This window comes from Engystomops pustulosus, chromosome 6 (genome assembly GCF_040894005.1).
Source record: "Engystomops pustulosus chromosome 6, aEngPut4.maternal, whole genome shotgun sequence".
NCBI lineage: Eukaryota > Metazoa > Chordata > Amphibia > Anura > Leptodactylidae > Engystomops > Engystomops pustulosus.
Window position 1 is genome coordinate 118,719,814 of NC_092416.1, and position 23,022 is coordinate 118,742,835.

Sequence of the window (23,022 nt, forward strand, 5' to 3'; positions counted from 1 at the left end):
GAGAGGCGACCACCCCACTGCCAATTTCCTACTCCAGGATCTGTCCCAAACCATGTGGAAATTGCCAATCCAAACTACAGTCAGTGAGTCAGCATAAAATTAATAATGGGACGAAGAAAAGTGCAACTGAAAGTCAAGAATCAGTGGGGCACCATGAAACCGCGCATGAAGGATAATATAGCAGCTGTCCAGGTTAATGACGGTTACAATAAGGATAAAACACTTTTGCATATTAATATAGATACCTTTCCAGCATTAGAGGAGAAAACAGAATGATATGCCTAGCCAATTCATGGCTTTTTGAGCCAGTATAGCCAGGTGCCCTCCAGATACATCTCCTGTAAGCACATGACAGCTAAGCAATGTTTCCTGAGGTAGCGAAGGACCAGGTATCACTTAATAGTGTCATTCTTGCCCCTGACATAACAGGAAATAATTAGAGATGAGCGAACATACTCGTCCGAGCTTGATGCTCGTTCGAGCATTAGCGTCCACGAAACTGCTCGTTGCTCGGACGAATACTTCACCCGCTCGAGAAAATGGCATCTCCCGCCGTTGTGATTTTTGGCGGCCAGAAACAGAGTCAATCACAAGCCAGGAGACTCTGCACTCCACCCACCATGACGTGGTACCCTTACACGTCGATAGCAGTGGTTGGCTGGCCAGATCAGGTGACCCTGGAATAGACTAGCCCCTGCCCGCGCAGCTCGTATCATTCTCTGTCTGGATGCCGCTAGGGAGAGAGCTGCTGCTGGTCAGGGAAAGCGTTAGGATGTTCTATTAGAATAGTGTTAGGCAGGAGTGATTCTACAAGAACCCAACAGCCCTTCTTAGGGCTACAATAACGTTTTATTTTACTTTTTTTTGGTTTGCCTGTGGCTGAGCTTGCTGCCATTAGTAGTGCAGCTAGTACCATAATGTGAGTAATTTGCAGGGAGACTTGCTACCGTTGTGTTTAGCTCTTAGTGACACACATATCCACCTTAAACACCGAAGTGGGACAATTTATTAGGGGTTTGATTTGAATTAGGCAGAGTCTGCTGATTTATTTTTTTTTACCTTTATTTCTTTTTATAGCTCAAAGTAATTTTGCAAAGCAGTGTGCTTTCAGTGTAGGCTAGAAAATAGCCATAGGAGAACCCCATCGGCTTACTTAGGCCTACAATAGCGTTATATTTTCCTTTTTTTGGTTTGCTTGTGGCTGGGCTTGCTGCCATTAGTAGTGCAGCTAGTACCATATTGTGAGTAATTTGCTGGGAGACTTGCGACCGTTATGTTTAGCTGTTAGTGACACGCATATCCACCTCAAACACCGAAGTGGGACAATTTATTAGGGGTTTGATTAGAATTAGGCAGAGTCTGCTGATTTATTTTTTTTTACCTTTATTTCTTTTTATAGCTCAAAGTAATCTTGCAAAGCAGTGTGCTTTCAATGTAGGCTAGAAAATAGCCATAGGAGAACCCCAACGGCTTACTTAGGCCTACAATAGCGTTATATTTTCCTTTTTTTTGTTTGCTTGTGGCTGGGCTTGCTGGCATTAGTAGTGCAGCTAGTACCATATTGTGAGGTATTTGCTGGGAGACTTGCGACCGTTGTGTTTAGCTCTTAGTGACACGCATATCCACCTCAAACACCGAAGTGGGACAATTTATTAGGGGTTTGATTTGAATTAGGAAGAGTCTGCTGATTTATTTTTTTTTACCTTTATTTCTTTTTATAACTCAAAGTCATCAGACACAGCACAAAATCCAGTTGTGTGCTGTCAGTGTAGGTTAGAAACTAGCCATAGCAATAGGATAGCATCGTTTTGTTTTAAAAAATAAAAAAATAAAAAAAAATAAACACAAAAAAAAAAAATTAAAGTTTACACTTTAATTTGGAAAATGTTTAACCCGAGGGATAGGGTTAGAGGACGAGGGCGTGGATGTGGGCTTCCAACTACTGCAGGGGTCAGAGGCCGTTGTCCTGGGCAAGGTGAGACACCACCTGCTGATGAGGGAGCAGGGGAACGCCGCAGAGCTACACTCCCTAGGTTTATCATGTCTCAAGTTACTGGGACTCGTGGTAGAGCACTGTTGAGGCCAGAACAGTGCAAAGAGGTGATGTCGTGGATTGCGGACAATGCTTCTAGCCATTTGTCCACCAGTCAGTCTTCCACGCAGTCCACCCATGTCACCGAAATCAGCACTCCTCCAGCTCCTCCACCTCAGCCTCCTTCCCCCCAGTCTGCCACCTCCCAGCAAAATTTGGCATTTGAACCGGCATACTCTGAGGAACTGTTTTCTGGACCCTTCCCACAGTCACAAACCACTTGTCCGGTTGCTGCTGAGCTATTTTCCGATACCCAGGTTTTCCACCGGTCGCAGTCTGTGGGTGATGATGACATTATTGACGTAGTGGAAGAAGTGTGTAAAGAGGTGTCGGACGATGAGGAGACACGGTTGTCAGACAGTGGTGAAGTTGTTGTCAGGACAGGAAGTCCAAGGGGGGAGCAGACTGAGGGATCGGAGGATGATGAGGTGACAGATCCAAGCTGGGTTGATAGGCCTGGTGAACACAGTGCTTCTGAGACGGAGGTGAGTCCTATAGCAGAATAGGTTGGAAGAGGCAGTGGTGGGGCCAGAAGGAGAGGCAGGGCCGGAGCTGGTGCATCAGCACCAAATGTTTCCCGTAGTCAAGCTCCCGTGGCGAGGGCTAGATTTTCAGAAGTCTGGAGGTTCTTTAAAGAAACACCGGATGACCGACGGACTGTGGTGTGCAACCTGTGCCAAACCAGGATCAGCAGGGGTTCCATAACTACTAGCTTAACTACCACCAGTATAAGCAGGCATATGAATGCTAAACACCCCACTCAATGGCACTAAGCCCATTCACCTCCGGCCAGGCACACCACTGCTCCTTCCCCTGTGTCATCTGCTAGTCAGCCCCCTGTCCAGGACCCCGGCCCAAATACCTCCCGTGCGAGAACCCCATCTTCGCCTCCACGATCCTCCACAGCATCCACCAGCGTTCAGCTCTCCATACCCCAGACGCTGGAGCGCAAAAGGAAGTATAGTGCAACCCACCCACACGCCCAAGCCCTCAACGTCCACATATCCAAACTGCTTAGCCTGGAGATGCTGCCCTATAGGCTGGTAGAGACCGAGGCCTTTTGAAACCTCATGGCGGCGGCCGCCCCTCGGTATTCGGTCCCCAGCCGCCACTACTTTTCCCGATGTGCCGTCCCAGCCCTGCACAAGCACATGTCAGAGAACATCATCCGTGCCCTGACCAACGCCGTTTCAGACAAGGTCCACCTGACCGCGGACACGTGGACGAGTGCTGCCGGGCAGGGCTACTATATATCGCTGACGGCACATTGGGTTAACTTGGTGGAGGCTGGGACCGAGTCTGACCCTGGGGCTGCTCATATACTGCCGACACCGAGGATTGCGGGGCCTACCTCGGTCCAGGTCTAAAAGGCCTACTATGCCTCCTCCTCCTCTCACCCCTCCTCCACCTCCTCCGAATTACCATCCGTGGGCATGGCGCCATCAGTCGGTAGCTCTAGGCACAGCAGCAGTGCCGTCGCTATGCGACAGCAGGCGTTGCTCAAACTGCTGAGCCTAGGCGATAAAAGGCACACCGCCCAAGAGCTATTACAGGGCATCACGGCGCAGACCGATCTGTGGCTGGCACCGCTGAACCTGAAGCCAGGCATGGTTGTGTGTGACAACGGCCGTAACCTGGTGGCGGCTCTGCAACTCGGCAGACTGACACATGTGCCATGCTTGGCCCATGTGTTAAATCTCATAGTTCAGCGTTTCCTCAAGACATACCCCAATCTGTCTGATTTGCTCACGAAGGTGCGCCGCATCTGTGCGCATTTCAGGAAGTCCAGCACAGATGCTGCCACTCTCTGGGCAGCGCAGCGCCGCCTCCAACTGCCCGCTCACCGACTTTTGTGCAACGTGCCCACGAGGTGGAATTCAACACTGACCATGTTATCCAGAGTTTACCAGCAGCGCAGATCGATTGTAGACTGCCAGATGTCAACTTCCACCAGAACTGGTAGTCAGGTCAGTCAGCTTCCTCAAGTCTACAATGAGGAGTGGACGTGGATGTCTGATATCTGTCAGGTGCTGAGTAACTTTGAGGAGTCAACACAGATGGTCAGTGGCGATGCCGCCATCATCAGCCTCACAATCCCGCTGCTTCGCCTGTTGAAAAACTCTGGTTAGCATGAAGCCGGAAGCTTTGCGCTCGTCACAAGAGACGGGGGAAGAAGATTCCCTATTTGATAGCCAAAGCACCCTCAGGTCTGTTTCTCAGCGCATATCGGAGGAGGTGGAGGAGGATGAGGAGGGCGAGACAGAAGAGGGGACCATTGTTCAGTCCTTCACTGTTCAGCGTGTATGGGCAGAAGAAGAGGAGTTGGAGGATTTGGTGGAGGAGGAAATGGACAGTCAGGCCAGTGAGGGGAGAGAATTCTTGCGCGTTGGGACTCTGGCGCATATGGCAGATTTCATGCTAGGCTGCCTTTCCCGTGACCCTCGCATTCAAAGAATTGATTCCAGCACCGATTACTGGGTATTCACTCTCCTGGACCCACGGTACAAGCAAAATCTTTCCACTCCCATCCCTGGAGAGGAAAGGAGTGTGAGAATGCATGAATACCAGCAGGCCCTGGTGCACAAGCTGAAACAGTATTTCCCTTCTGACAGAGCTAGCGGCAGAGGGCGTACTTCTGCGGGACAAGTAGTGAGGGAGAGTAAGCGGGCAGGCAGCTTTTCCAGCACTGGCAGGGGCACGCTTTACAAGGCCTTTGCCAGTTTTATGTCACCCCAGCAAGACACTGTCAGATCTTTACAGAAAGATGGTGAGGGAGTACGTAGCTGACCATACCATCGTCCTAAATGATCACACAGCTCCCTACAACTACTGGGTTTCAAAGCTGGACATGTGGCACGAACTGGCGCTGTACGCGTGTTGTCCGAGCGGGTTTTCAGTGCAGCTGGTGGCATCATCACCGATAAGCGTACACGCCTGTCGACTGACAGCGCTGACAGGCTGATGCTTATCAAGATGAATAAAGCCTGGATTTCTCCGGATTTTTATTCTCCACCAGGTGAAAGAAGCTCAGCCTGAATAATTTATGCACTCCTCCTCCTCATTGTCCTCCTTCTCCTCCTCTTTGTACACTAAAGCAGAGGAAACTGGCTGTTTTTTGCCAGGGCCAACTGGCTCTAGCTATAGTACTCTATGTATTTAATTTTTCTGGAGGACCACCTACCTGCTCCTCTGGTTTGAAAACTTTTTTGGACTGCCACATACAGGCACTCAATTTATTTAATTTTTCTGGAGGACCACCTACCTACTCCTCTGGTTTGAAAACTTTTTTGGACTGCCACATACAGGCACTATCCAAATTAAATTGTCTCCATAGCAGCCTCCACATGTCGTCTTTTTAGCTGGCTCCACACGTTGTCTCCATTGCTACCTCCACACGTCATCGCCATAGCTGCCTCCAAAAGTCGTCCATATAGCTGCCTCCATACATGGTCTCCTTATCAAACGAACTGTGTCAGGCAGAATTTTGGGTTGTTTTCATGGATTCCACATCAAACTTGTTAACTTTGTCGCCACCCTGCTGTGTAATCCACAAAATATACTGGCAAACTTTTATCATTTACCGATATTATTTCTGCGCTTCTTGCGCTTCTGTTTACATTCCCCTCACCCGCCATAACCCAAACTTATAAGAACGCTACTACACTTGATCTTATACAAAAGGTTCTTAGAAGTGCTGTTTGGGCAGTAGCCTAGAGACAGGGGCTTGGATTGGCGAAAGCTCGCCTGGCAGAGGAGCGCCAGCTCCCTCTCAAGATCCAACTAACATAGTTTTAACTGCAGTACCTTTAATCTACTACTAGCTCACTGCCTCCATACATGGTCCCCTTATCAAACGAGCTGTGTCAGGCAGAATTTTGGGTTGTTTTCATGGCTTCCACATCAAACTTGTTAACTTTGTTGCCACCCTGCTGTGTAATCCACAAAATATACTGGCAAACTTTTATTATTTACCGATATTATTTCAGCACCTCTTGCGCATCTGTTTACATTCCCCTCACCCGCCATATCCCAAACTTATAAGAACACTACTACACTTGATCTTATACAAAAGGTTCTTAGAAGTGCTGTTTGGGGAGTAGCCGAGAGACAGGGGCTTGGATAGGCGAAAGCTCGCCTGGCAGCGGAGCGCCAGCTCCATCCCAAGATCCAACTAACATAGTTTTAACTGCAGCACCTTTAATCTACTACTAGTTCACTGCCTCCATACATCGTCCCCTTATCAAACGAGCTGTGTCAGGCAGAATTTTCAGGTGTTTCACCAGATACATAGTGGAACTCGGCCCATCTGTCGCCGCCATGCTGGAGACCTGAAGTTGCAATCATAACAGCGCAATATGGATGCCCCATACTGTCGCTCTTAATCATGGAACCATTTCCGTAAAAACAATTAAAAATAGAACCACTATGCTATTCCATTATTCCTAGGTGAAATATTCAAACGACCCAGCCTGCTTTGAAAATTATAATTTTTTCAAAGTAAACGCTTCTGGCCCCCAGGCCCATTTTGGGTGGGGATGAGCCGAGAGACAGGGGCTTGGACAGGCGAAATCTCGCCTGGCAGTGGACCGCCAGCTCCATCCCAAGATTAGGCAGCCTCAGAGGCATCCATGCATGCTGCCCCTGCTGTTTTCTGTCCATTTTGCCTCCACGATCCTCCACAGCGTCCACCAATGTCTCATTTCAACTCTCTATACCCCAGACGCTGGAACACGAGAGGATATGCAGCACATCATCCCCTTATCAAACGAGCTGTGTCAGGCAGAATTTTCAGGTGTTTCACCTGATACATAGTGGAACTCGGCCCATCATCGCTGTGGGCATTGTCCCACTTCGGTGTTTGAGGTGGATATGCGTGTCACTAAGAGCTAAACACAACGGTCGCAAGTCTCCCAGCAAATTCCTCACAATATGGTACTAGCTGCAATACTAATGCCAGCAAGCCCAGCCACAAGCAAACAAAAAAAAGGAAAATATAACGCTATTGTAGGCCTAAGTAAGCCGTTGGGGTTCTCCTATGGCTATTTTCTAGCCTACACTGAAAGCACTTGTCCGGTTGCTGCTGAGCTATTTTCCGATGCCCAGGTTTTCCACCGGTCGCAGTCTGTGGGTGATGATGACATTATTGACGTAGTGGAAGAATTGTGTAAAGAGGTGTCGGACGATGAGGAGACACGGTTGTCAGACAGTGGGGAAGTTGTTGTCAGGGCAGGAAGTCCAAGGGGGGAGCAGACTGAGGGATCGGAGGATGATGAGGTGACAGATCCAAGCTGGGTTGATAGGCCTGGTGAACACAGTGCTTCTGAGACGGAGGTGAGTCCTATAGCAGAACAGGTTGGAAGAGGCAGTGGTGGGGCCAGATGGAGAGGCAGGGCCAGAGCTGGTGCATCAGCACCAAATTTTTCCCGTAGTCAAGCTCCCGTGGCGAGGGCTAGATTTCCAGAAGTCTGGAGGTTCTTTAAAGAAACACCGGATGACCGACGGACTGTGGTGTGCAACCTGTGCCAAACCAGGATCAGCAGGGGTTCCACAACTACTAGCTTAACTACCACCAGTATAAGCAGGCATATGAATGCTAAACACCCCACTCAATGGCACTAAGCCCGTTCACCTCCGGCCGGGCACACCACTGCTCCTTCCCCTGTGTCATTCGCTAGTCAGCCCCCTGTCCAGGACCCCGGCCCAAACACCTCCCGTGCGAAAACCCCATCTTCGCCTCCACGATCCTCCACAGCATCCACCAGCGTTCAGCTCTCCACACCCCAGATGCTGGAGCGCAAAAGGAAGTATAGTGCAACCCACCCACACGCCCAAGCCCTCAACGTCCACATATCCAAACTGCTTAGCCTGGAGATGCTGCCCTATAGGCTGGTAGAGACCGAGGCCTTTTGAAACCTCATGGCGGTGGCCGCCCCTCGGTATTCGGTCCCCAGCCGCCACTACTTTTCCCGATGTGCCGTCCCAGCCCTGCACAAGCACATGTCAGAGAACATCATCCGTGCCCTGACCAACGCCGTTTCTGACAAGGTCCACCTGACCGCGGACACGTGGACGAGTGGTGCCGGGCAGGGCCACTATATATCGCTGACGGCACATTGGGTTAACTTGGTGGAGGCTGGGACCGAGTCTGACCCTGGGGCTGCTCATATACTGCCGACACCGAGGATTGCGGGGCCTACCTCGGTCCAGGTCTCAAAGGCCTACTATGCCTCCTCCTCCTTTCACCCCTCCTCCACCTCTTCCGAATTACCATCCATGGGCATGGCGCCATCAGTCGGTAGCTCTAGGCACAGCAGCAGTGCCGTCGCTAAGCGACAGCAGGCGGTGCTAACACTGCTGAGCCTAGGCGATAAAAGACACACCGCCCAAGAGCTATTACAGGGCATCACAGCGCAGACCGATCTGTGGCTGGCACCGCTAAACCTGAAGCCAGGCATGGTTGTGTGTGACAACGGCCGTAACCTGGTGGCGGCTCTGCAACTCGGCAGACTGACACATGTGCCATGCTTGGCCCATGTGTTAAATCTCATAGTTCAGCGTTTCCTCAAGACATACCCCAATCTGTCTGATTTGCTCGCGAAGGTGCGCCGCATCTGTGCGCATTTCAGGAAGTCCAGCACAGATGCTGCCACTCTCAGGGCAGCACAGCGCCGCCTCCAACTGCCCGCTCACCGACTGTTGTGCGATGTGCCCATGAGGTGGAATTCAACATTAACCATGTTATCCAGAGTTTACCAGCAGCGTAGAGCGATTGTAGACTGCCAGATGTCAACTTCCACCAGAACTGGTAGTGAGATCAGTCAACTTCCTCAAGTCTACAATGAGGAGTGGACGTGGATGTCTGATATCTGTCAGGTGCTGAGTAACTTTGAGGAGTCAACACAGATGGTCAGTGGCGATGTTGCCATCATCAGCCTCACAATCCCGCTGCTTCGCCTGTTGAAAAACTCTAGTTAGCATGAAGCCGGAAGCTTTGCGCTCGTCACAAGAGACGGGGGAAGAAGATTCCCTTGTTGATAGCCAAAGCACCCTCAGGTCTGTTTCTCAGCGCATATCGGAGGAGGTGGAGGAGGATGAGGAGGGCGAGACAGAAGAGGGGACCATTGTTCAGTCCTTCACTGTTCAGCGTGTATGGGCAGAAGAAGAGGAGTTGGAGGAGGAGGAAATGGGCAGTCAGGCCAGTGAGGGGAGTGAATTCTTGCGCGTTGGGACTCTGGCGCATATGGCAGATTTCATGCTAGGCTGCCTTTCCCGTGACCCTCGCGTTCAAAGAATTGATTCCAGCACCGATTACTGGGTATTCACTCTCCTGGACCCAAGGTACAAACAAAATCTTTCCACTCCCATCCCTGGAGAGGAAAGGAGTGTGAGAATGCATGAATACCAGCAGGCCCTGGTGCACAAGCTGAAACAGTATTTCCCTTCTGACAGCGCTAGCGACAGAGGGCGTACTTCTGCGGGACAAGTAGTGAGGGAGAGTAAGCGAGCAGGCAGCTTTTCCAGCACTGGCAGGGGCATGCTTTACAAGGCCTTTGCCAGTTTTATGTCACCCCAGCAAGACACTGTCACCTGTCCCCAGTCTCGGCAGAGTAGGGCTGATCTTTACAGAAAGATGGTGAGGGAGTACGTAGCTGACCATACCATCGTCCTAAATGATCACACAGCTCCCTACAACTACTGGGTTTCAAAGCTGGACATGTGGCACGAACTGGCGCTGTACGCGTGTTGTCCGAGCGGGTTTTCAGTGCAGCTGGTGGCATCATCACCGATAGGCGTACACGCCTGTCGACTGACAGCGCTGACAGGCTGATGCTTATCAAGATGAATAAAGCCTGGATTTCTCCGGATTTTCATTCTCCACCAGGTGAAAGAAGCTCAGCCTGAATAATTTATGCACTCCTCCTCCTCATTGTCCTCCTTCTCCTCCTTATAAGAACGCTACTACACTTGATCTTATACAAAAGGTTCTTAGAAGTGCTGTTTGGGGAGTAGCCTAGAGACAGGGGCTTGGATTGGCGAAAGCTCGCCTGGCAGCGGAGCGCCAGCTCCATCTCAAGATCCAACTAACATAGTTTTAACTGCAGTACCTTTAATCTACTACTAGCTCACTGCCTCCATACATGGTCCCCTTATCAAACGAGCTGTGTCAGGCAGAATTTTGGGTTGTTTTCATGGCTTCCACATCAAACTTGTTAACTTTGTTGCCACCCTGCTGTGTAATCCACAAAATATACTGGCAAACTTTTATTATTTACCGATATTATTTCTGCATCTCTTGCGCATCTGTTTACATTCCCCTCACCCGCCATATCCCAAACTTATAAGAACGCTACTACACTTGATCTTATACAAAAGGTTCTTAGAAGTGCTGTTTGGGGAGTAGCCGAGAGACAGGGGCTTGGATAGGCGAAAGCTCGCCTGGCAGCGGAGCGCCAGCTCCATCCCAAGATCCAACTAACATAGTTTTAACTGCAGCACCTTTAATCTACTACTAGTTCACTGCCTCCATACATCGTCCCCTTATCAAACGAGCTGTGTCAGGCAGAATTTTCAGGTGTTTCACCAGATACATAGTGGAACTCGGCCCATCTGTCGCCGCCATGCTGGAGACCTGAAGTTGCAATCATAACAGCGCAATATGGATGCCCCATACTGTCACTCTTAATCATGGAACCATTTCCGTAAAAACAATAAAAAATAGAACCACTATGCTATTCCATTATTCCTAGGTGAAATATTCAAACGACCCGGCCTGCTTTGAAAATTATAATTTTTTCAAAGTAAACGCTTCTGGCCCCCAGGCCCATTTTGGGTGGGGATGAGCCGAGAGACAGGGGCTTGGACAGGTGAAATCTCGCCTGGCAGTGGACCGCCAGCTCCATCCCAAGATTAGGCAGCCTCAGAGGCATCCATGCATGCTGCCCCTGCTGTTTTCTGTCCATTTTGCCTCCACGATCCTCCACAGCGTCCACCAATGTCTCATTTCAACTCTCTATACCCCAGACGCTGGAGCACAAGAGGATATGCAGCACATCATCCCCTTATCAAACGAGCTGTGTCAGGCAGAATTTTCAGGTGTTTCACCTGATACATAGTGGAACTCGGCCCATCTGTCGCAGCCATGCTGGAGACCTGAAGTTGCAATCATAGCAGCACAATATGAATGCCCCATACTGTCGCTCTTAATCATGGAAGTCGTCTCCATGGCTGCCTCCACATGTCGTCCCCTTATCAAAAGAGCTGTGTCAGGCTCATTTTTCGGGTGTTTCACCAGATACGTTATGGAACTTGGTCACTATGTCGCCACCATGCTGTGTTATCGACTAAATATACCGTCAACCTTTTGTTCACATAGGAAATCATTTCAGCGCTTCTTGCTCACCTCCTTTGGTGAAGCCTGAGTCCATTTAGGGTATGTCGCCATGACACTCTCTAGCCTGCCACGGCTGCCGCTGCCTCTCCATGCCGTCCCCTATAGTGTCAGGGTCAATTATTGCATGTTTTAGATGCTATCTAGCCTCATTCGGTCACTCTGTCATGGCCATGCTGTTGCCCATAATTTTGGCATAATGGTGCGATTAAGCAGCCTCAGAGGCATCCATACATGCTGCCCCTGCTGTTTCCTGTCCATTTCCGTGGTGTTTCCATCTTTTTCTGAGGTTCCCAGGTGTTTGGCCAAGCTTCCCTGTGCAGAGCCTTGGTCCCCTTGAAAAATGCATCGGGAAAAGTTTGTCTCGAATAACGAGTACCCGAGCATTTTAGTGCTCGCGCATCTCTAGAAATAATCTTTGAATTACCTGTCACCAAAGTTTTGTGGCAAGGGAAATTTCCAACAGTAGTGGGCCCTCATGGTGAGGTGCAGCAGCGCAATAGGTGTCAGGCAGGCAAAAACAGCAGCAGTAGAAATTTAAACAACCTATTCCCCCCTCTCCACCAGGCATCTATTATAGAGAATGTTACAGGAGAACATTATTCCTAACTGGATGCTCTGCTCTATGATTATATATTATATACAGGATAAACGGATATAGTATATACTGACAGCAGTCACTGTCATGCTTTCTCAGGCATATATATAAGTGGTTTTGCCAGCAGCTCCACCTGTTGATAAGTTGTTGTATTGCAGCCTCATTTATTCTTCCTCATGTTTCTGTGCAGACTAAACTTTTCCTACTTAGGCTTCCTTAGTTTCCCATCATGCCTTTCTCCAGCCTGGCCCCATGCCTCTTCAGCAGCCATCTTGCCCCATAGAAGCTGCACACACTAATGTCTCTCTCTTAGACAGTTAGTTTATCTGTTGTTTTCCTCATCATAGAATAGTTAGTGACTTATTATATAATTCATGCGTCTTAGACAATGTTATGTACTGATATATGCTGTGCACCTTGTACTGAATACTGTTATTTTCTTGTAGTTTTACACAGATCCTATTGATAAAAGTTGAAAAGGACCCCCTGCGTCCAGCTCAATGCATTGATAGGAAAAGAGTTTAGCTGTCTGACAACTCGTTCACAGGAACGGATTGAGGGTGTCAGAATATTCACTGATATTCTGTAGTGAGTGTGTACAGAGGCCATTGGTCATTAGTATTACATAGGCCTCCAGCAGGAAGAAGCCATCATGACCCAGGTGTGAGATTCTCTGGGGTCTATCCTGAGTGGTATTAGGGTGGGGTTATGATGGGTGGGCAAGGGATGCCCACAGCGATAATTAGGCTGGTGAGACCAGAAATCTTGCTCACTCTCTGCTTCCTAACGCTCCTGGAGAAGCACTTAACATAAGAAACCAGTGTGTGCTTTTTGTGCATGTATATTACTTTATAAGAGTAATTATAATATTGTAGACTTTATATGTGTACCTATAGATATTCCATGTGTTGTGTGTTTTACCATATATACATAACTGTCTGCAGTTAATGTGTATATATTCGTGTAGCTACAACCTGTAGCCATATCCCATTCACATGTGGATCTGTGTATTGGAGGAGTAGATAAATACTGTAGATGGTATTGTGCATTATGCATGTCTCTATATGTACATGCATATGGTCAGGTACTTAATGTGACTCCTGTTTCAGATTATATCAGCTCTGCTCGGGAGGAAAAGGAAGAATTAATAACAGAGAACCATAAGTGGTGACATGTAGAACCTCCAGGAAGGTCAAAGGGACCTGTCCCTCAGCGCACCCAGGCAGGCTGACAAAGCGGAGATTTCATCTGCGTAGGTCATTTTTCTGTTCCTCAATACACTGGTGCAACCTCTCCTGGTGCGCTGTTGCCTCTTGCAGAATGTTCATTAGTGGGATTTGGTGATCCTCAGGGTCGCCTACATGGCGCTCCACATCTATAACACGTTCCCTGGTGCACTGGGCATCTTGCCTAATGAAAGCAATGTCCACTTTGACCATGTCAATTCTGGTAATTAGGACTGTTTGATATTGTTCAATAGCCAGTAGGACTTTGTTTCTGGGTTAGCATGCATGCAGAGCCATGTCAGATGGAGCAGATGCCTCAGATCTCTTGAAACTCACAAACTCCACAGCTTCAGTCACATTGCTATAGGGTACCAGGTATCATCACCAGTGGGCAGTAGATAAGGAGAAAGTTAAACAGGTATGTCAATTTAGGAGGGCTTCCCTTCTGAAGCAATCCATGCAACTAGTAAAACAGCATTCAGTCAGAGAAGAGGTCGAGGAGGCATATGGGTTGAACCTATGTGACCTGGAAATACCCTGAACTGTAGAGTTGTATGGGGGGCCAACGTAGAGGAGTGGGACATGGCCACATTGACTTGAACACTTGCAGTCTGATACAGTAGTTCCCAGGTTGGCTATTGCCAATAAGATGATGTGTATTCTTCTCCAGGGTCACTGTTGCTGGGAAGTTGTTGCAGCAAGGCAGCTGACAAAGGCCTCAGGGCTGTTAGTGGTCTTTGGTGATGAAGCTGGTGGCAAGGCCTGGGTCTCCAAGTATGGGGCCGGGGATATGGAGAGCAGCTGCTGCAGAAGAGGTAGGCCATGGGCCACTTGCTCAAGCCGAGGCTTAAGCCATGTGGTAGGGCTTCAGTAGGCCAGATGCTGCACAGTCTCCTGAAGCTCAGATCTAGCCTAAGCCAGGCTTCACAGAAACTGGAGCGGGAAATCAGCCCAAAAGTAGTCTCACTGTCCTTAAAGAGTATGCCAGGCATGTGGATGGGCTACTTGGCTTTCACAGAGGCTCAGATGAAGGCAGATTAAAAGAACCTTGGACAGAGCTCTAGGATGCTGTGAGCTGTCAGCACAGGGTTAGACACGCCCCCATTTTGCTCAGAGAGAGATTTATGGTTTATAATGGGAAGCTGAAATATAATAGGCAGTTCTGGGGCTCCCTTTTAACTTCCATGCAGTTTGCAAAAAAAAAAAAAATCTGGAAATCACAGTAAACAAGAACGTAAATATCTAGATGTATAATTAAAAGTTACCTCTTGTCTTGTCTTTTCAATGGACAGGGCGGCAGATGACCTTTCTCCAAACATAAAGATGGAAATAGTAGAGTCAGAGTAATAAGATGGCTGCAGAAGATTGATTTTAGTAAAGACATTTTTCAGATATTTGCACCACCTTTGACCCATAAAAGGCTCACTGCACTATGTGATTTATTGCAGTGCTGATCCTGCTGATATTTAACACTTATCAAAGAAAATAAATGAAATTCTAAAGCTTTCCCTGGACTGATACAGATGAATACACAAAACAAGGGCTAAAGGCCAGAACTGTCATATATTTGCACATGTACACAGCTTATTGGATAGATATGGATGTACGCTTTACTAGAGCTTTAGTTGTCAATTTTCCTAGCATGTGGATGGCCTCCATGAAATAGGAGTAAATAAAAAATTTTAATATGTACAGTTAAATCTGAGTGAATGATAACTGTATTGAATTATTGGAGTACATTTACTTACCCGTCCCATCGCGATCCCCGCCGTGCAATGTCTAACGAGGATTCGGGTCTGCCGCGATTCACTAAGACCGTGCGTCCAATTTCCTGCACGTGTCGCTTCCCCCTCTGAGGTCCACTAGAGTTCACCTTCTTCTTCCCGATACATGTGAGCGCTGATCTTGCGACACAATTTGCTTTTTAAATTCGGTCATGTTGTCCGACTTCCACGACCCCCGATATGTGTCGCATGCAAGCCGGCACGGCGATGCGACACAAACCGATCGCGTGCAACAAAAACCCCGGGCAATTCAGGGCAAAACGGAAAAAAATCACGAAACCCGAAGAAAATGCGCCGTTCGGACCCTTAGTAAATGTGCCCAACAATATCCAGGGAAATGGCTGATAAGTATTAAATATGGTAGAACTGATAACATATTGCATGAAATTAGTTGCTGTATATTTTTCATATGTGACTGCACATATATTGTCACCCTGCTTTTGCAACATACTTCCACAGGGAACTGACCCAATGGCTTGGGGCAGCTGGTATCCCCTGGCACCTGAGTAGCTGGCTTGAGCGTGACCTTGCTATAGACTTGTCACAATTGCTTGGTGCAGGTGGAACAAGCCTCATCCGCGTTGGGCATGTCCAACGAGGGGATTGCAAGAAGAGGGGGAAGGCACTGTAAGGTGGAGGTAGATGTTAAAGGGGAGGCACGTGTTGTCAGCAGCAGCCAGGAAACACAAGTAGAGACAAGATGTAGTATATCAACTCACAGTTTCTTTATTCCAGAACTCTAATGCAGCAATGGTAAAAGGGTGAGGTTGTGGACCTATCTGCCAATGTCCGAGGTAGCTGGTTAGATGCAGTCTAGTAGGACACATGGAGGAGTGTTTTCCCAAAGGTGGGGGGAAAACTGCTCCTTTACAGCCATTCCCATGTGCCTAGTCACACAGCACATTGTATTGAAAGGTATTATATAGATAGGCTTTGTAGAGGTTAAAAACCATAAACATTGCTCCTAGCAAAGATAATAGGCAGGCATTTCTTTGTAAAAGATACTTTAATGTTTATGTAAACTAGACATAAGGAAACTGGGTGCTGCCTACCGCCCCTCACCAAACCCAGCACTTCTAACCCATCCCCTGCCTTCTGCTTCAAGAGCCAGCAGACATAATCAGAATTGTGGCCCGGAGAAGACAGCGAATAGGTTAGAAGCACTGTTGGGGGATGTGGGATGTGCAGGGAGAGCCAGAAGGGGCTTTGGTATGGCCCCAAAATAGTTTCAGTCTAGCTTACATACACATTAAAGTGTAACTGTAATATATGTATTATATAAACTACACCCCTTAATGTATGTAAAACAACTTATATGAAGTTTGTTAACCCTTCCATTGTTTTACGGGGTATAAAACAAAATCGGGTGCAATATTGGCTAAATGAAGGTATTTTTCAAAAAATGTACAAATTCTCAGTGGTTAAAATACCAAAACACTCCACAAAGTTTGATACCCAATCCCTCCCACATATAACAATCCCCCATATGTGGAGGTAACCTGCTGTATGGAAACACGCCAGGGCATCGAAGGGAAGCTGCACCATTCAGAGTAGATTTACATTGTCACTTTTTAGTGGCTATACAATCTTTATTTTTTTGGGCAATTTGGACATATAAGGGCTTATTTTCTGCGACATTAGATACACTTTACAAATACTTCATTTAAGTGGGTCATTAGCTTATTAATGAAATTTTATTAACTCTTGAATGTATGGAGGAAAGGAAACTTGTCAATGTTGGTTTCCTTTTTGTATTTTTTTGGGACAATTCACTGTACCATTTATCTTATTTTATGGATCACTATGACTACGGTGATACTCAATTTATATAGTTTTTTTATATATTGGTATATAATTTACTGAAGGAAAGCTAATATAGTGCAGGATGCACCATATTAATGAAGAGCATGCGGCACTTTTGATGAATCTGGTGCACTCTTCACAGTCTTCAAGTAAACTGCACCTAGTGCAATGTGTACTACTTTTGATTAATGTGGCCCAATGTAATTAATCACAAAATGGAGCTTAAATAGTTTGCTTTTATGATTCACATGTGATGTGGAGATGTGAACAGCGGCAATCTTCTGTCCTGTTTCTGCTCCACGTGGAGAAAATCAACAGACTGATTAAATGGCCAGAAGCATTTTAACTCTCCATTATAGTGTATGTCAACATCATTTTTCTGCCAAGGGGAGCATTATTTTAAATAAAAACTAAATACATATTAGATTATATTTTAAGGACCTATTTGTAAATGAATTATGCTTTTTCCTAGAATACCCCTTTTACAATTGATCTAAAATGCCTGACTAAGTGGAGCATACACATTCCTAGGAGTATATTTTTGGGCAGTCTATTTACCCCAAAAGATGTTGGTACAATCACATGAAACAGAACACAAGGTTTAAAGGGGTTATCCGGGTTTAAAAATGTTTTTATGTCCGGGCTGGGGAGGGCTATTTAAACATAATAAACATGTACTTACCTCCTCCAGTGCTGCCGATGTCCCGCGCCGCGGCCCGTCTTCTCCGTGCGCCGGTTTCATTACACCGGCGCACAGGGAGCTTCCGGCCGGCCGGAAGCTCCCATGCGCGCCATCTCCCAGCGCTTACAACGCTGAGAGATAGGGACGCATGGGAGGAGCCGTCCACAGCCGTCCTCCCTGTGCGCGGCTTCCGTGCCCCTGTTTGTTTACAGGGGCACGGATCGAAGTGACCGCGGCGCGGGACATCGGCGGCGCTGGAGGAGGTAAGTCCATGTTTATTATGTTTAACTAGCCCTCCCCAGCCCGGCCATAAAAAAAAATTTAAACCCGGATAACCCCTTTAAAGTTTAATATTTTTAAGAAAATTGCATAAATCAATAGTTAAAATGGTAAAAGTGAACTTTTTAATATTCTTTATAATACATACCGTATATACTTGTGTATAACCTGAGTTTTTCAGCACAAAAATGTGCTGAAAAACCTCACCTCGGCTTTTACATGAGTCAATTTAAAAAATAAACTTACATACTCACCCTCTGGCGCCCCGATGATCTTTGCAGCTCCCGGAGGCTCCTCTTCGGTCTTCTCTCTGCTCTATAAGCCGGCAGAGACGCATCCTTTGCAGGCTAATACAGCAGAGAGAAGACTGAAGTGGAGCCGCCAGGAGCCGCGATGAGAATCAGGAGCCAGCATCGGGGCGCCGGAGGGTGAGTATGTAAGTTTGGCTTTTTTTTATGTGCTGGGCAGGCTGACTGTATACTTCTGGGGCTGGCTGTATGCTACATGGGGCTGGCTGGCTGTATACTACTGGGGGCTGGCTGTATACTACTTGGGGGCTGGCTGGCTGTATACTACTTGGGGGATGGCTGGCTGTGTACTACTTGGGGGCTGGCTGCCTGTATACTACTGGGGGCTGGCTGTATATTACATGGGGTCTGTCTGGCTGTATATTCCTGGAGGCTGGCTGGCTGTATACTACTAGGAGATGGCTGGCTATATACTACATGGGGCTGGCTGGCTATATACTACAGGGGCTGGCTGGCTATATGCTACAGGAGGCTGGCTGTATACTACTGGGGCTGGCTGTATACTACTGGGGGCTGGCTGGCTGGCTATATACTGGGATGGGTATGACCAATGCATTTCCCACCCTTGGCTTATACTCGAGTCAATAGGTTTTCCCTGTTTTTGGTGTTAAAATTAGGGGTCTGGCTTATACTCAGGTCAGCTTATACTCGAGTATATATGGTATATACGATTCTTTAAGAAATCTGTCCCTGCATCTTACTTTTCCCTCTGAGTTTTTTCCTTATTTAAGGAGTTTGTGTTAAGCAGCTTTCTGTTTAATATCTGCAACATCCCCTCAACCGGTGCCTAACCTTTTTCATGTCTGAAGAAAGCTGGGGCCCTGAATACCTAAGTGGCTGGCTAGCCAGGTGATATGGTGGAAACTACAAGCTGTAAATAAGGTAGAACTGGGTGCACACAAGTTGAACAGACAAGGAGGGCAAATATGGTAAGCCAGCGTGTAGAAGCCGGCAGGCTACAATATTAAGTGGAAAAGATGGGGGCTCAAAGGATGAGGGGGAGATGAGATAGACTTAAACTACCAACGCCACCTACGGTAGCGCAGAAAAATGCCCATATCCAGACAGAAAAGTAATATAAAACGTCACTTTTAATGATACTGAGGATAAAAAGTGGTAGTGTAATAACTGTTGACTACTTCACTTGAGAGACTTCAACTTAAAAATACAGGTGCCTATGGCTCTTAGGTGATCTATAGAAGGCTAGAGCGAACAAATGTAGGAAGGGAAATGCGCCTGTAGTCAGGAGAGTATGTACTCTCCGCACTATGTATTAGAGTACTGAGGGCGGCTAAAGTGGCTAAGGAGACTAATACAGTACGTTCCATGTGTAAAGGGTTATTATATTTAAACCCAGTACAGCAGGTTCAGTAGTGGGGGGATCAATTAAGATCCCTTTACATACTGAACATAGCTACGTCCCTCACATATGGGATTTCTGTGCTCGCCCACTTCAATGTGCCAAGCACCTCTTATTTTGGCTGATCCTGACGGAAGTCCAGACATAGGGGGTCATTTACTAAGGGCCCGATTCGCGTTTTCCCGACGTGTTACCCGAATATTTCCGATTTGCGCCGATTGTACCTGAATTGCCCCGGGATTTTGGCACACGCGATCGGATTGTGGCGCATCGGCGCCGGCATGCGCGCGACGGAAATCGGGGGGTGTGGCCGAACGAAAACCCGACGTATTCGGAAAAACCGCCGCATTTAAGAACCGAAAATGTGTCGCTCGGGACCCGCTTACCTTCACTCAGACGGCCTCGGTGAATTCCGGCGCGTTAAAATGCTTTTCAGCGCAGCAGCGCCACCTGGTGGACGGCGGAGGAACTACCTTATTAAATCCCGGCCGGACCCGAATCCAGTGCAGAGAACGCGCCGCTGGATCGCGACTGGACCGGGTAAGTAAATCTGCCCCATAGACTCTAGCTGGACCCTATCAGTATGACCTATCCTACATAGTCACTGAATAGAGCAAAAGTGTATCGAAAAGAACCTAGGTATTCCTGCTAATTAAAACAACAAAGAATTAGCCCCACGACATGTTTCACCGGAGCACCGGCTTCATCAGGGGTCGGGCTAATGAGATGAGATAGACCACAATATGAAACAGATGAGAGGCCACAATATGCGGGGGAGATGAGAGGGACCACAATATGTGGTGTTAAAGGGGGACCTCAACATGAGGGGAAAATTAGGGGGGCACAAATATGAAAGACCATAATATGAGTTAGAGATGAGGGGCTGCAATATGTGGGGGAGATTATGGGCCAAAATATGAGGGGTGAAAATATGATGAAGGGGGCTACAATATAAGGAAGCATAATATGAGGGATCAACACTATATGAGGGAGACATTATGGGCGATACATTGGGATGGGGCGATGAGGGGGTTACAATATGTGTGGGAGCTGGAGGAGATACAGGTGTCTTTTAATAAGAGGTCCAACTTAAAGGGGTATTCCCATGAAGACAGGTTTCTTATATGTACTCAAGATAACAAAATAACATATTCTCTAATTCACAAACATTTCACAGATATAAGTCCAACCTGTCTGTATCAGTCCTACTGTACACTATTTCAGTTTTCCCTAGACACAACCCAGTAACTTCTCACTTAGGGTCGGGTGGCCACCATCTTGGATGAGATTGTGGAGCTGACATTACTATCTGTCTCTGCAGTGTGGCTGTAGCCACGCCCCTGCACATAGCTTAGAGACACTCACTGATTACTTTCTGTGAGTACATGATGAGCACAGAGAGGCTGCAAACTACAAGCTACAAGGAGATAAATGATTCGGAGGAAGAGTGAGGCACATGTCTGTGAGTTGTAGCAGAGCTCACAGTGTAAGAAACTACAAGGAGATAAGTGATCAGGGGTAATGGGGAGGCAGGCACATGTCTGTGAGATGTAGCCTACAGTGTAACAGTGCAATGGTCTATCAGCCTCAGTGTAATCATCTCTTGCATCTCTGATCTGTCTCATTTCTCTTTCTATGTGTCAGTGTGTTAGCACACATGACAGTAGGCAGATGAAAGTGTATTTACACCTGTACCCTGATAATGTTGTCATTCCACAAAACTAGATGGGTCATAATGGGGCAGATTTATCAAGCTGTCTGAAAGTCAGAATATTTCTAGTTGCCCATGACAACCAATCACAGCTCAGCTTTCATTTTACCAGTGCTCATGAATATTTTAAAGCAGAGCTGTGATTGGTTGCCATGGGTAACTAGAAATATTCTGACTTTCAGACAGCTTGATAAATCTGCCCCAATGTGTCTGCCCAGAGGCCCTGCCCACACCCTGGAATCTTACACTGAGCAGCCGAGGGAGACATAGGAACTAAAACAGCAATTTCACTGGTGACCACTAGTCCCCCCAGTCCGACAGTGAGTACAGGTATCTCTCATTTAGAACTTTTGCTTTTTTTACACAAAAGTATGTAAAGGGGTTGGCTACTTAACCTCATGTTTTTTGTAATGTGTGTGTAAGAGCAGGGGCAGGATATTAGGTAATTTACCAATATACATGTTTTGATAGTTGAGCACCACTTTTTTGATATATGAAGTGAAGCCTCCTGTCTTTTACTTCATCAGCCATAAATTCCTGTCCACAAACTGGCTGCAGATGGAGGGTCATGTGATCCCTATCTGTCCATAGAAAGATAGAGATCACATGACCCTCCATCTGCAGCCATTTTATAGACAGGAATGTCTGGCTGAATGTAGGTAAAGTGGCCAACCCCTTGAGATGGTAAGCAATATCTAAGACCTCTCCTTCTATGCATTCTATACAACTTCTCAGCTAGCAACGCCCCCTTCAATTTATCATTGAAAGATATATGTAGATGATAGAAGGAAATTGTGCCATTACTAACCTTCCCCATTCTTTCTGATAAAGCAATGGCATCTTCTATGGTAATTTCATTCTTCTTCACCTTCCGAAGTATTTCCAAGATTTCTTCTTGACTCGACTAATAAAAGAGAAAAAAAAAAAACAACAGACACAGTCAATCATGATACTGGGGTGAGAAGGGGGTATTAAGATATGAGCGCTAGTGTAAACTTTTCCTAAAATAAGTAGTTCCAATTTTTTTTAAAAACATTTTTGATACAAAGGCTGAATAGAGAGAAGAGAGTTTGCAAAATACATATCAGGTCTGGAGATGCTTACAGTAATTTAATCTGCTACATAGCAACAAGCAGTTAAGCACCTGTGAGAAATTTTAGGATTGTGTAAGGTTTTTGGACTTTGGATATAAGAGTGCCACAGTCACTATCACTACTCTGGGACGAGCGCAGTCACATACTGTACACCAGAACAAAATGTCACAGTCTGAGCAGTAGCGTAAATGTGGAACAAGAATGAGCGGCACCACAATAGTCTGGTGTGATCATAACCTCATAGCACATGTATTGTTATGAATAAAACTTCATTTCCAAGAGACAAAATCTAACCTTGTACAAGTTTCAGAAGTTAAAAATAATAACTTTATTAAAATATTTGATATTCTTCCCAAAGCTCCCACTCCCACCATAGCTAACATCCAAGAAGCTCCCGAGGCCAAGCAATGCACAGTTTCCTCTGCAGCCAATAGCCCAGATCTGATTGAATCATTCATATTTCATTATGTATTGAAGCCTTCAGAGATCTGGAAGAGCTCGAGTCCACCATGTTTGCTGACTGCCTGATCTTCAAACTCCACTTGGCAGGAATCACATTCTCTGTTTTTCCTACAGAGTATGCACCAAGAATAACAATTGTTTCTTGTCCTTTTATGTATCTCTTAGACAGGAAAAGACCAACAAGAATCAGTGAGCACAAAATAGAAAATGCTTACAGTCAGGGATGATGGATGTG

At 46.9% G+C, this 23,022-nt stretch overlaps 1 protein-coding gene across 3 annotated transcripts in view; it reads right to left on the reverse strand.

Annotated features, from left to right (window-relative positions):
* LOC140064118 (formin-H-like) overlaps window positions 1–23,022 on the reverse strand; it is a 121,051-nt gene that overhangs the window by 68,208 nt on the left and 29,821 nt on the right. Inside the window, exons 2-3 of one of the 3 annotated variants that reach the window (XM_072110674.1) lie at window positions 22,040–22,135; window positions 14,570–14,609 (exon numbers count right to left, since the gene is read on the reverse strand). In XM_072110674.1, the coding sequence (XP_071966775.1) occupies window positions 14,570–14,609; window positions 22,040–22,071 (72 nt within the window). In that variant the 5' untranslated portion in view covers window positions 22,072–22,135. Of the gene's footprint in view, window positions 1–14,569; window positions 14,614–22,039; window positions 22,136–23,022 lie in introns of those variants that run through there. The other 2 variants (XM_072110675.1, XM_072110673.1) reach the window with 2 other exon arrangements.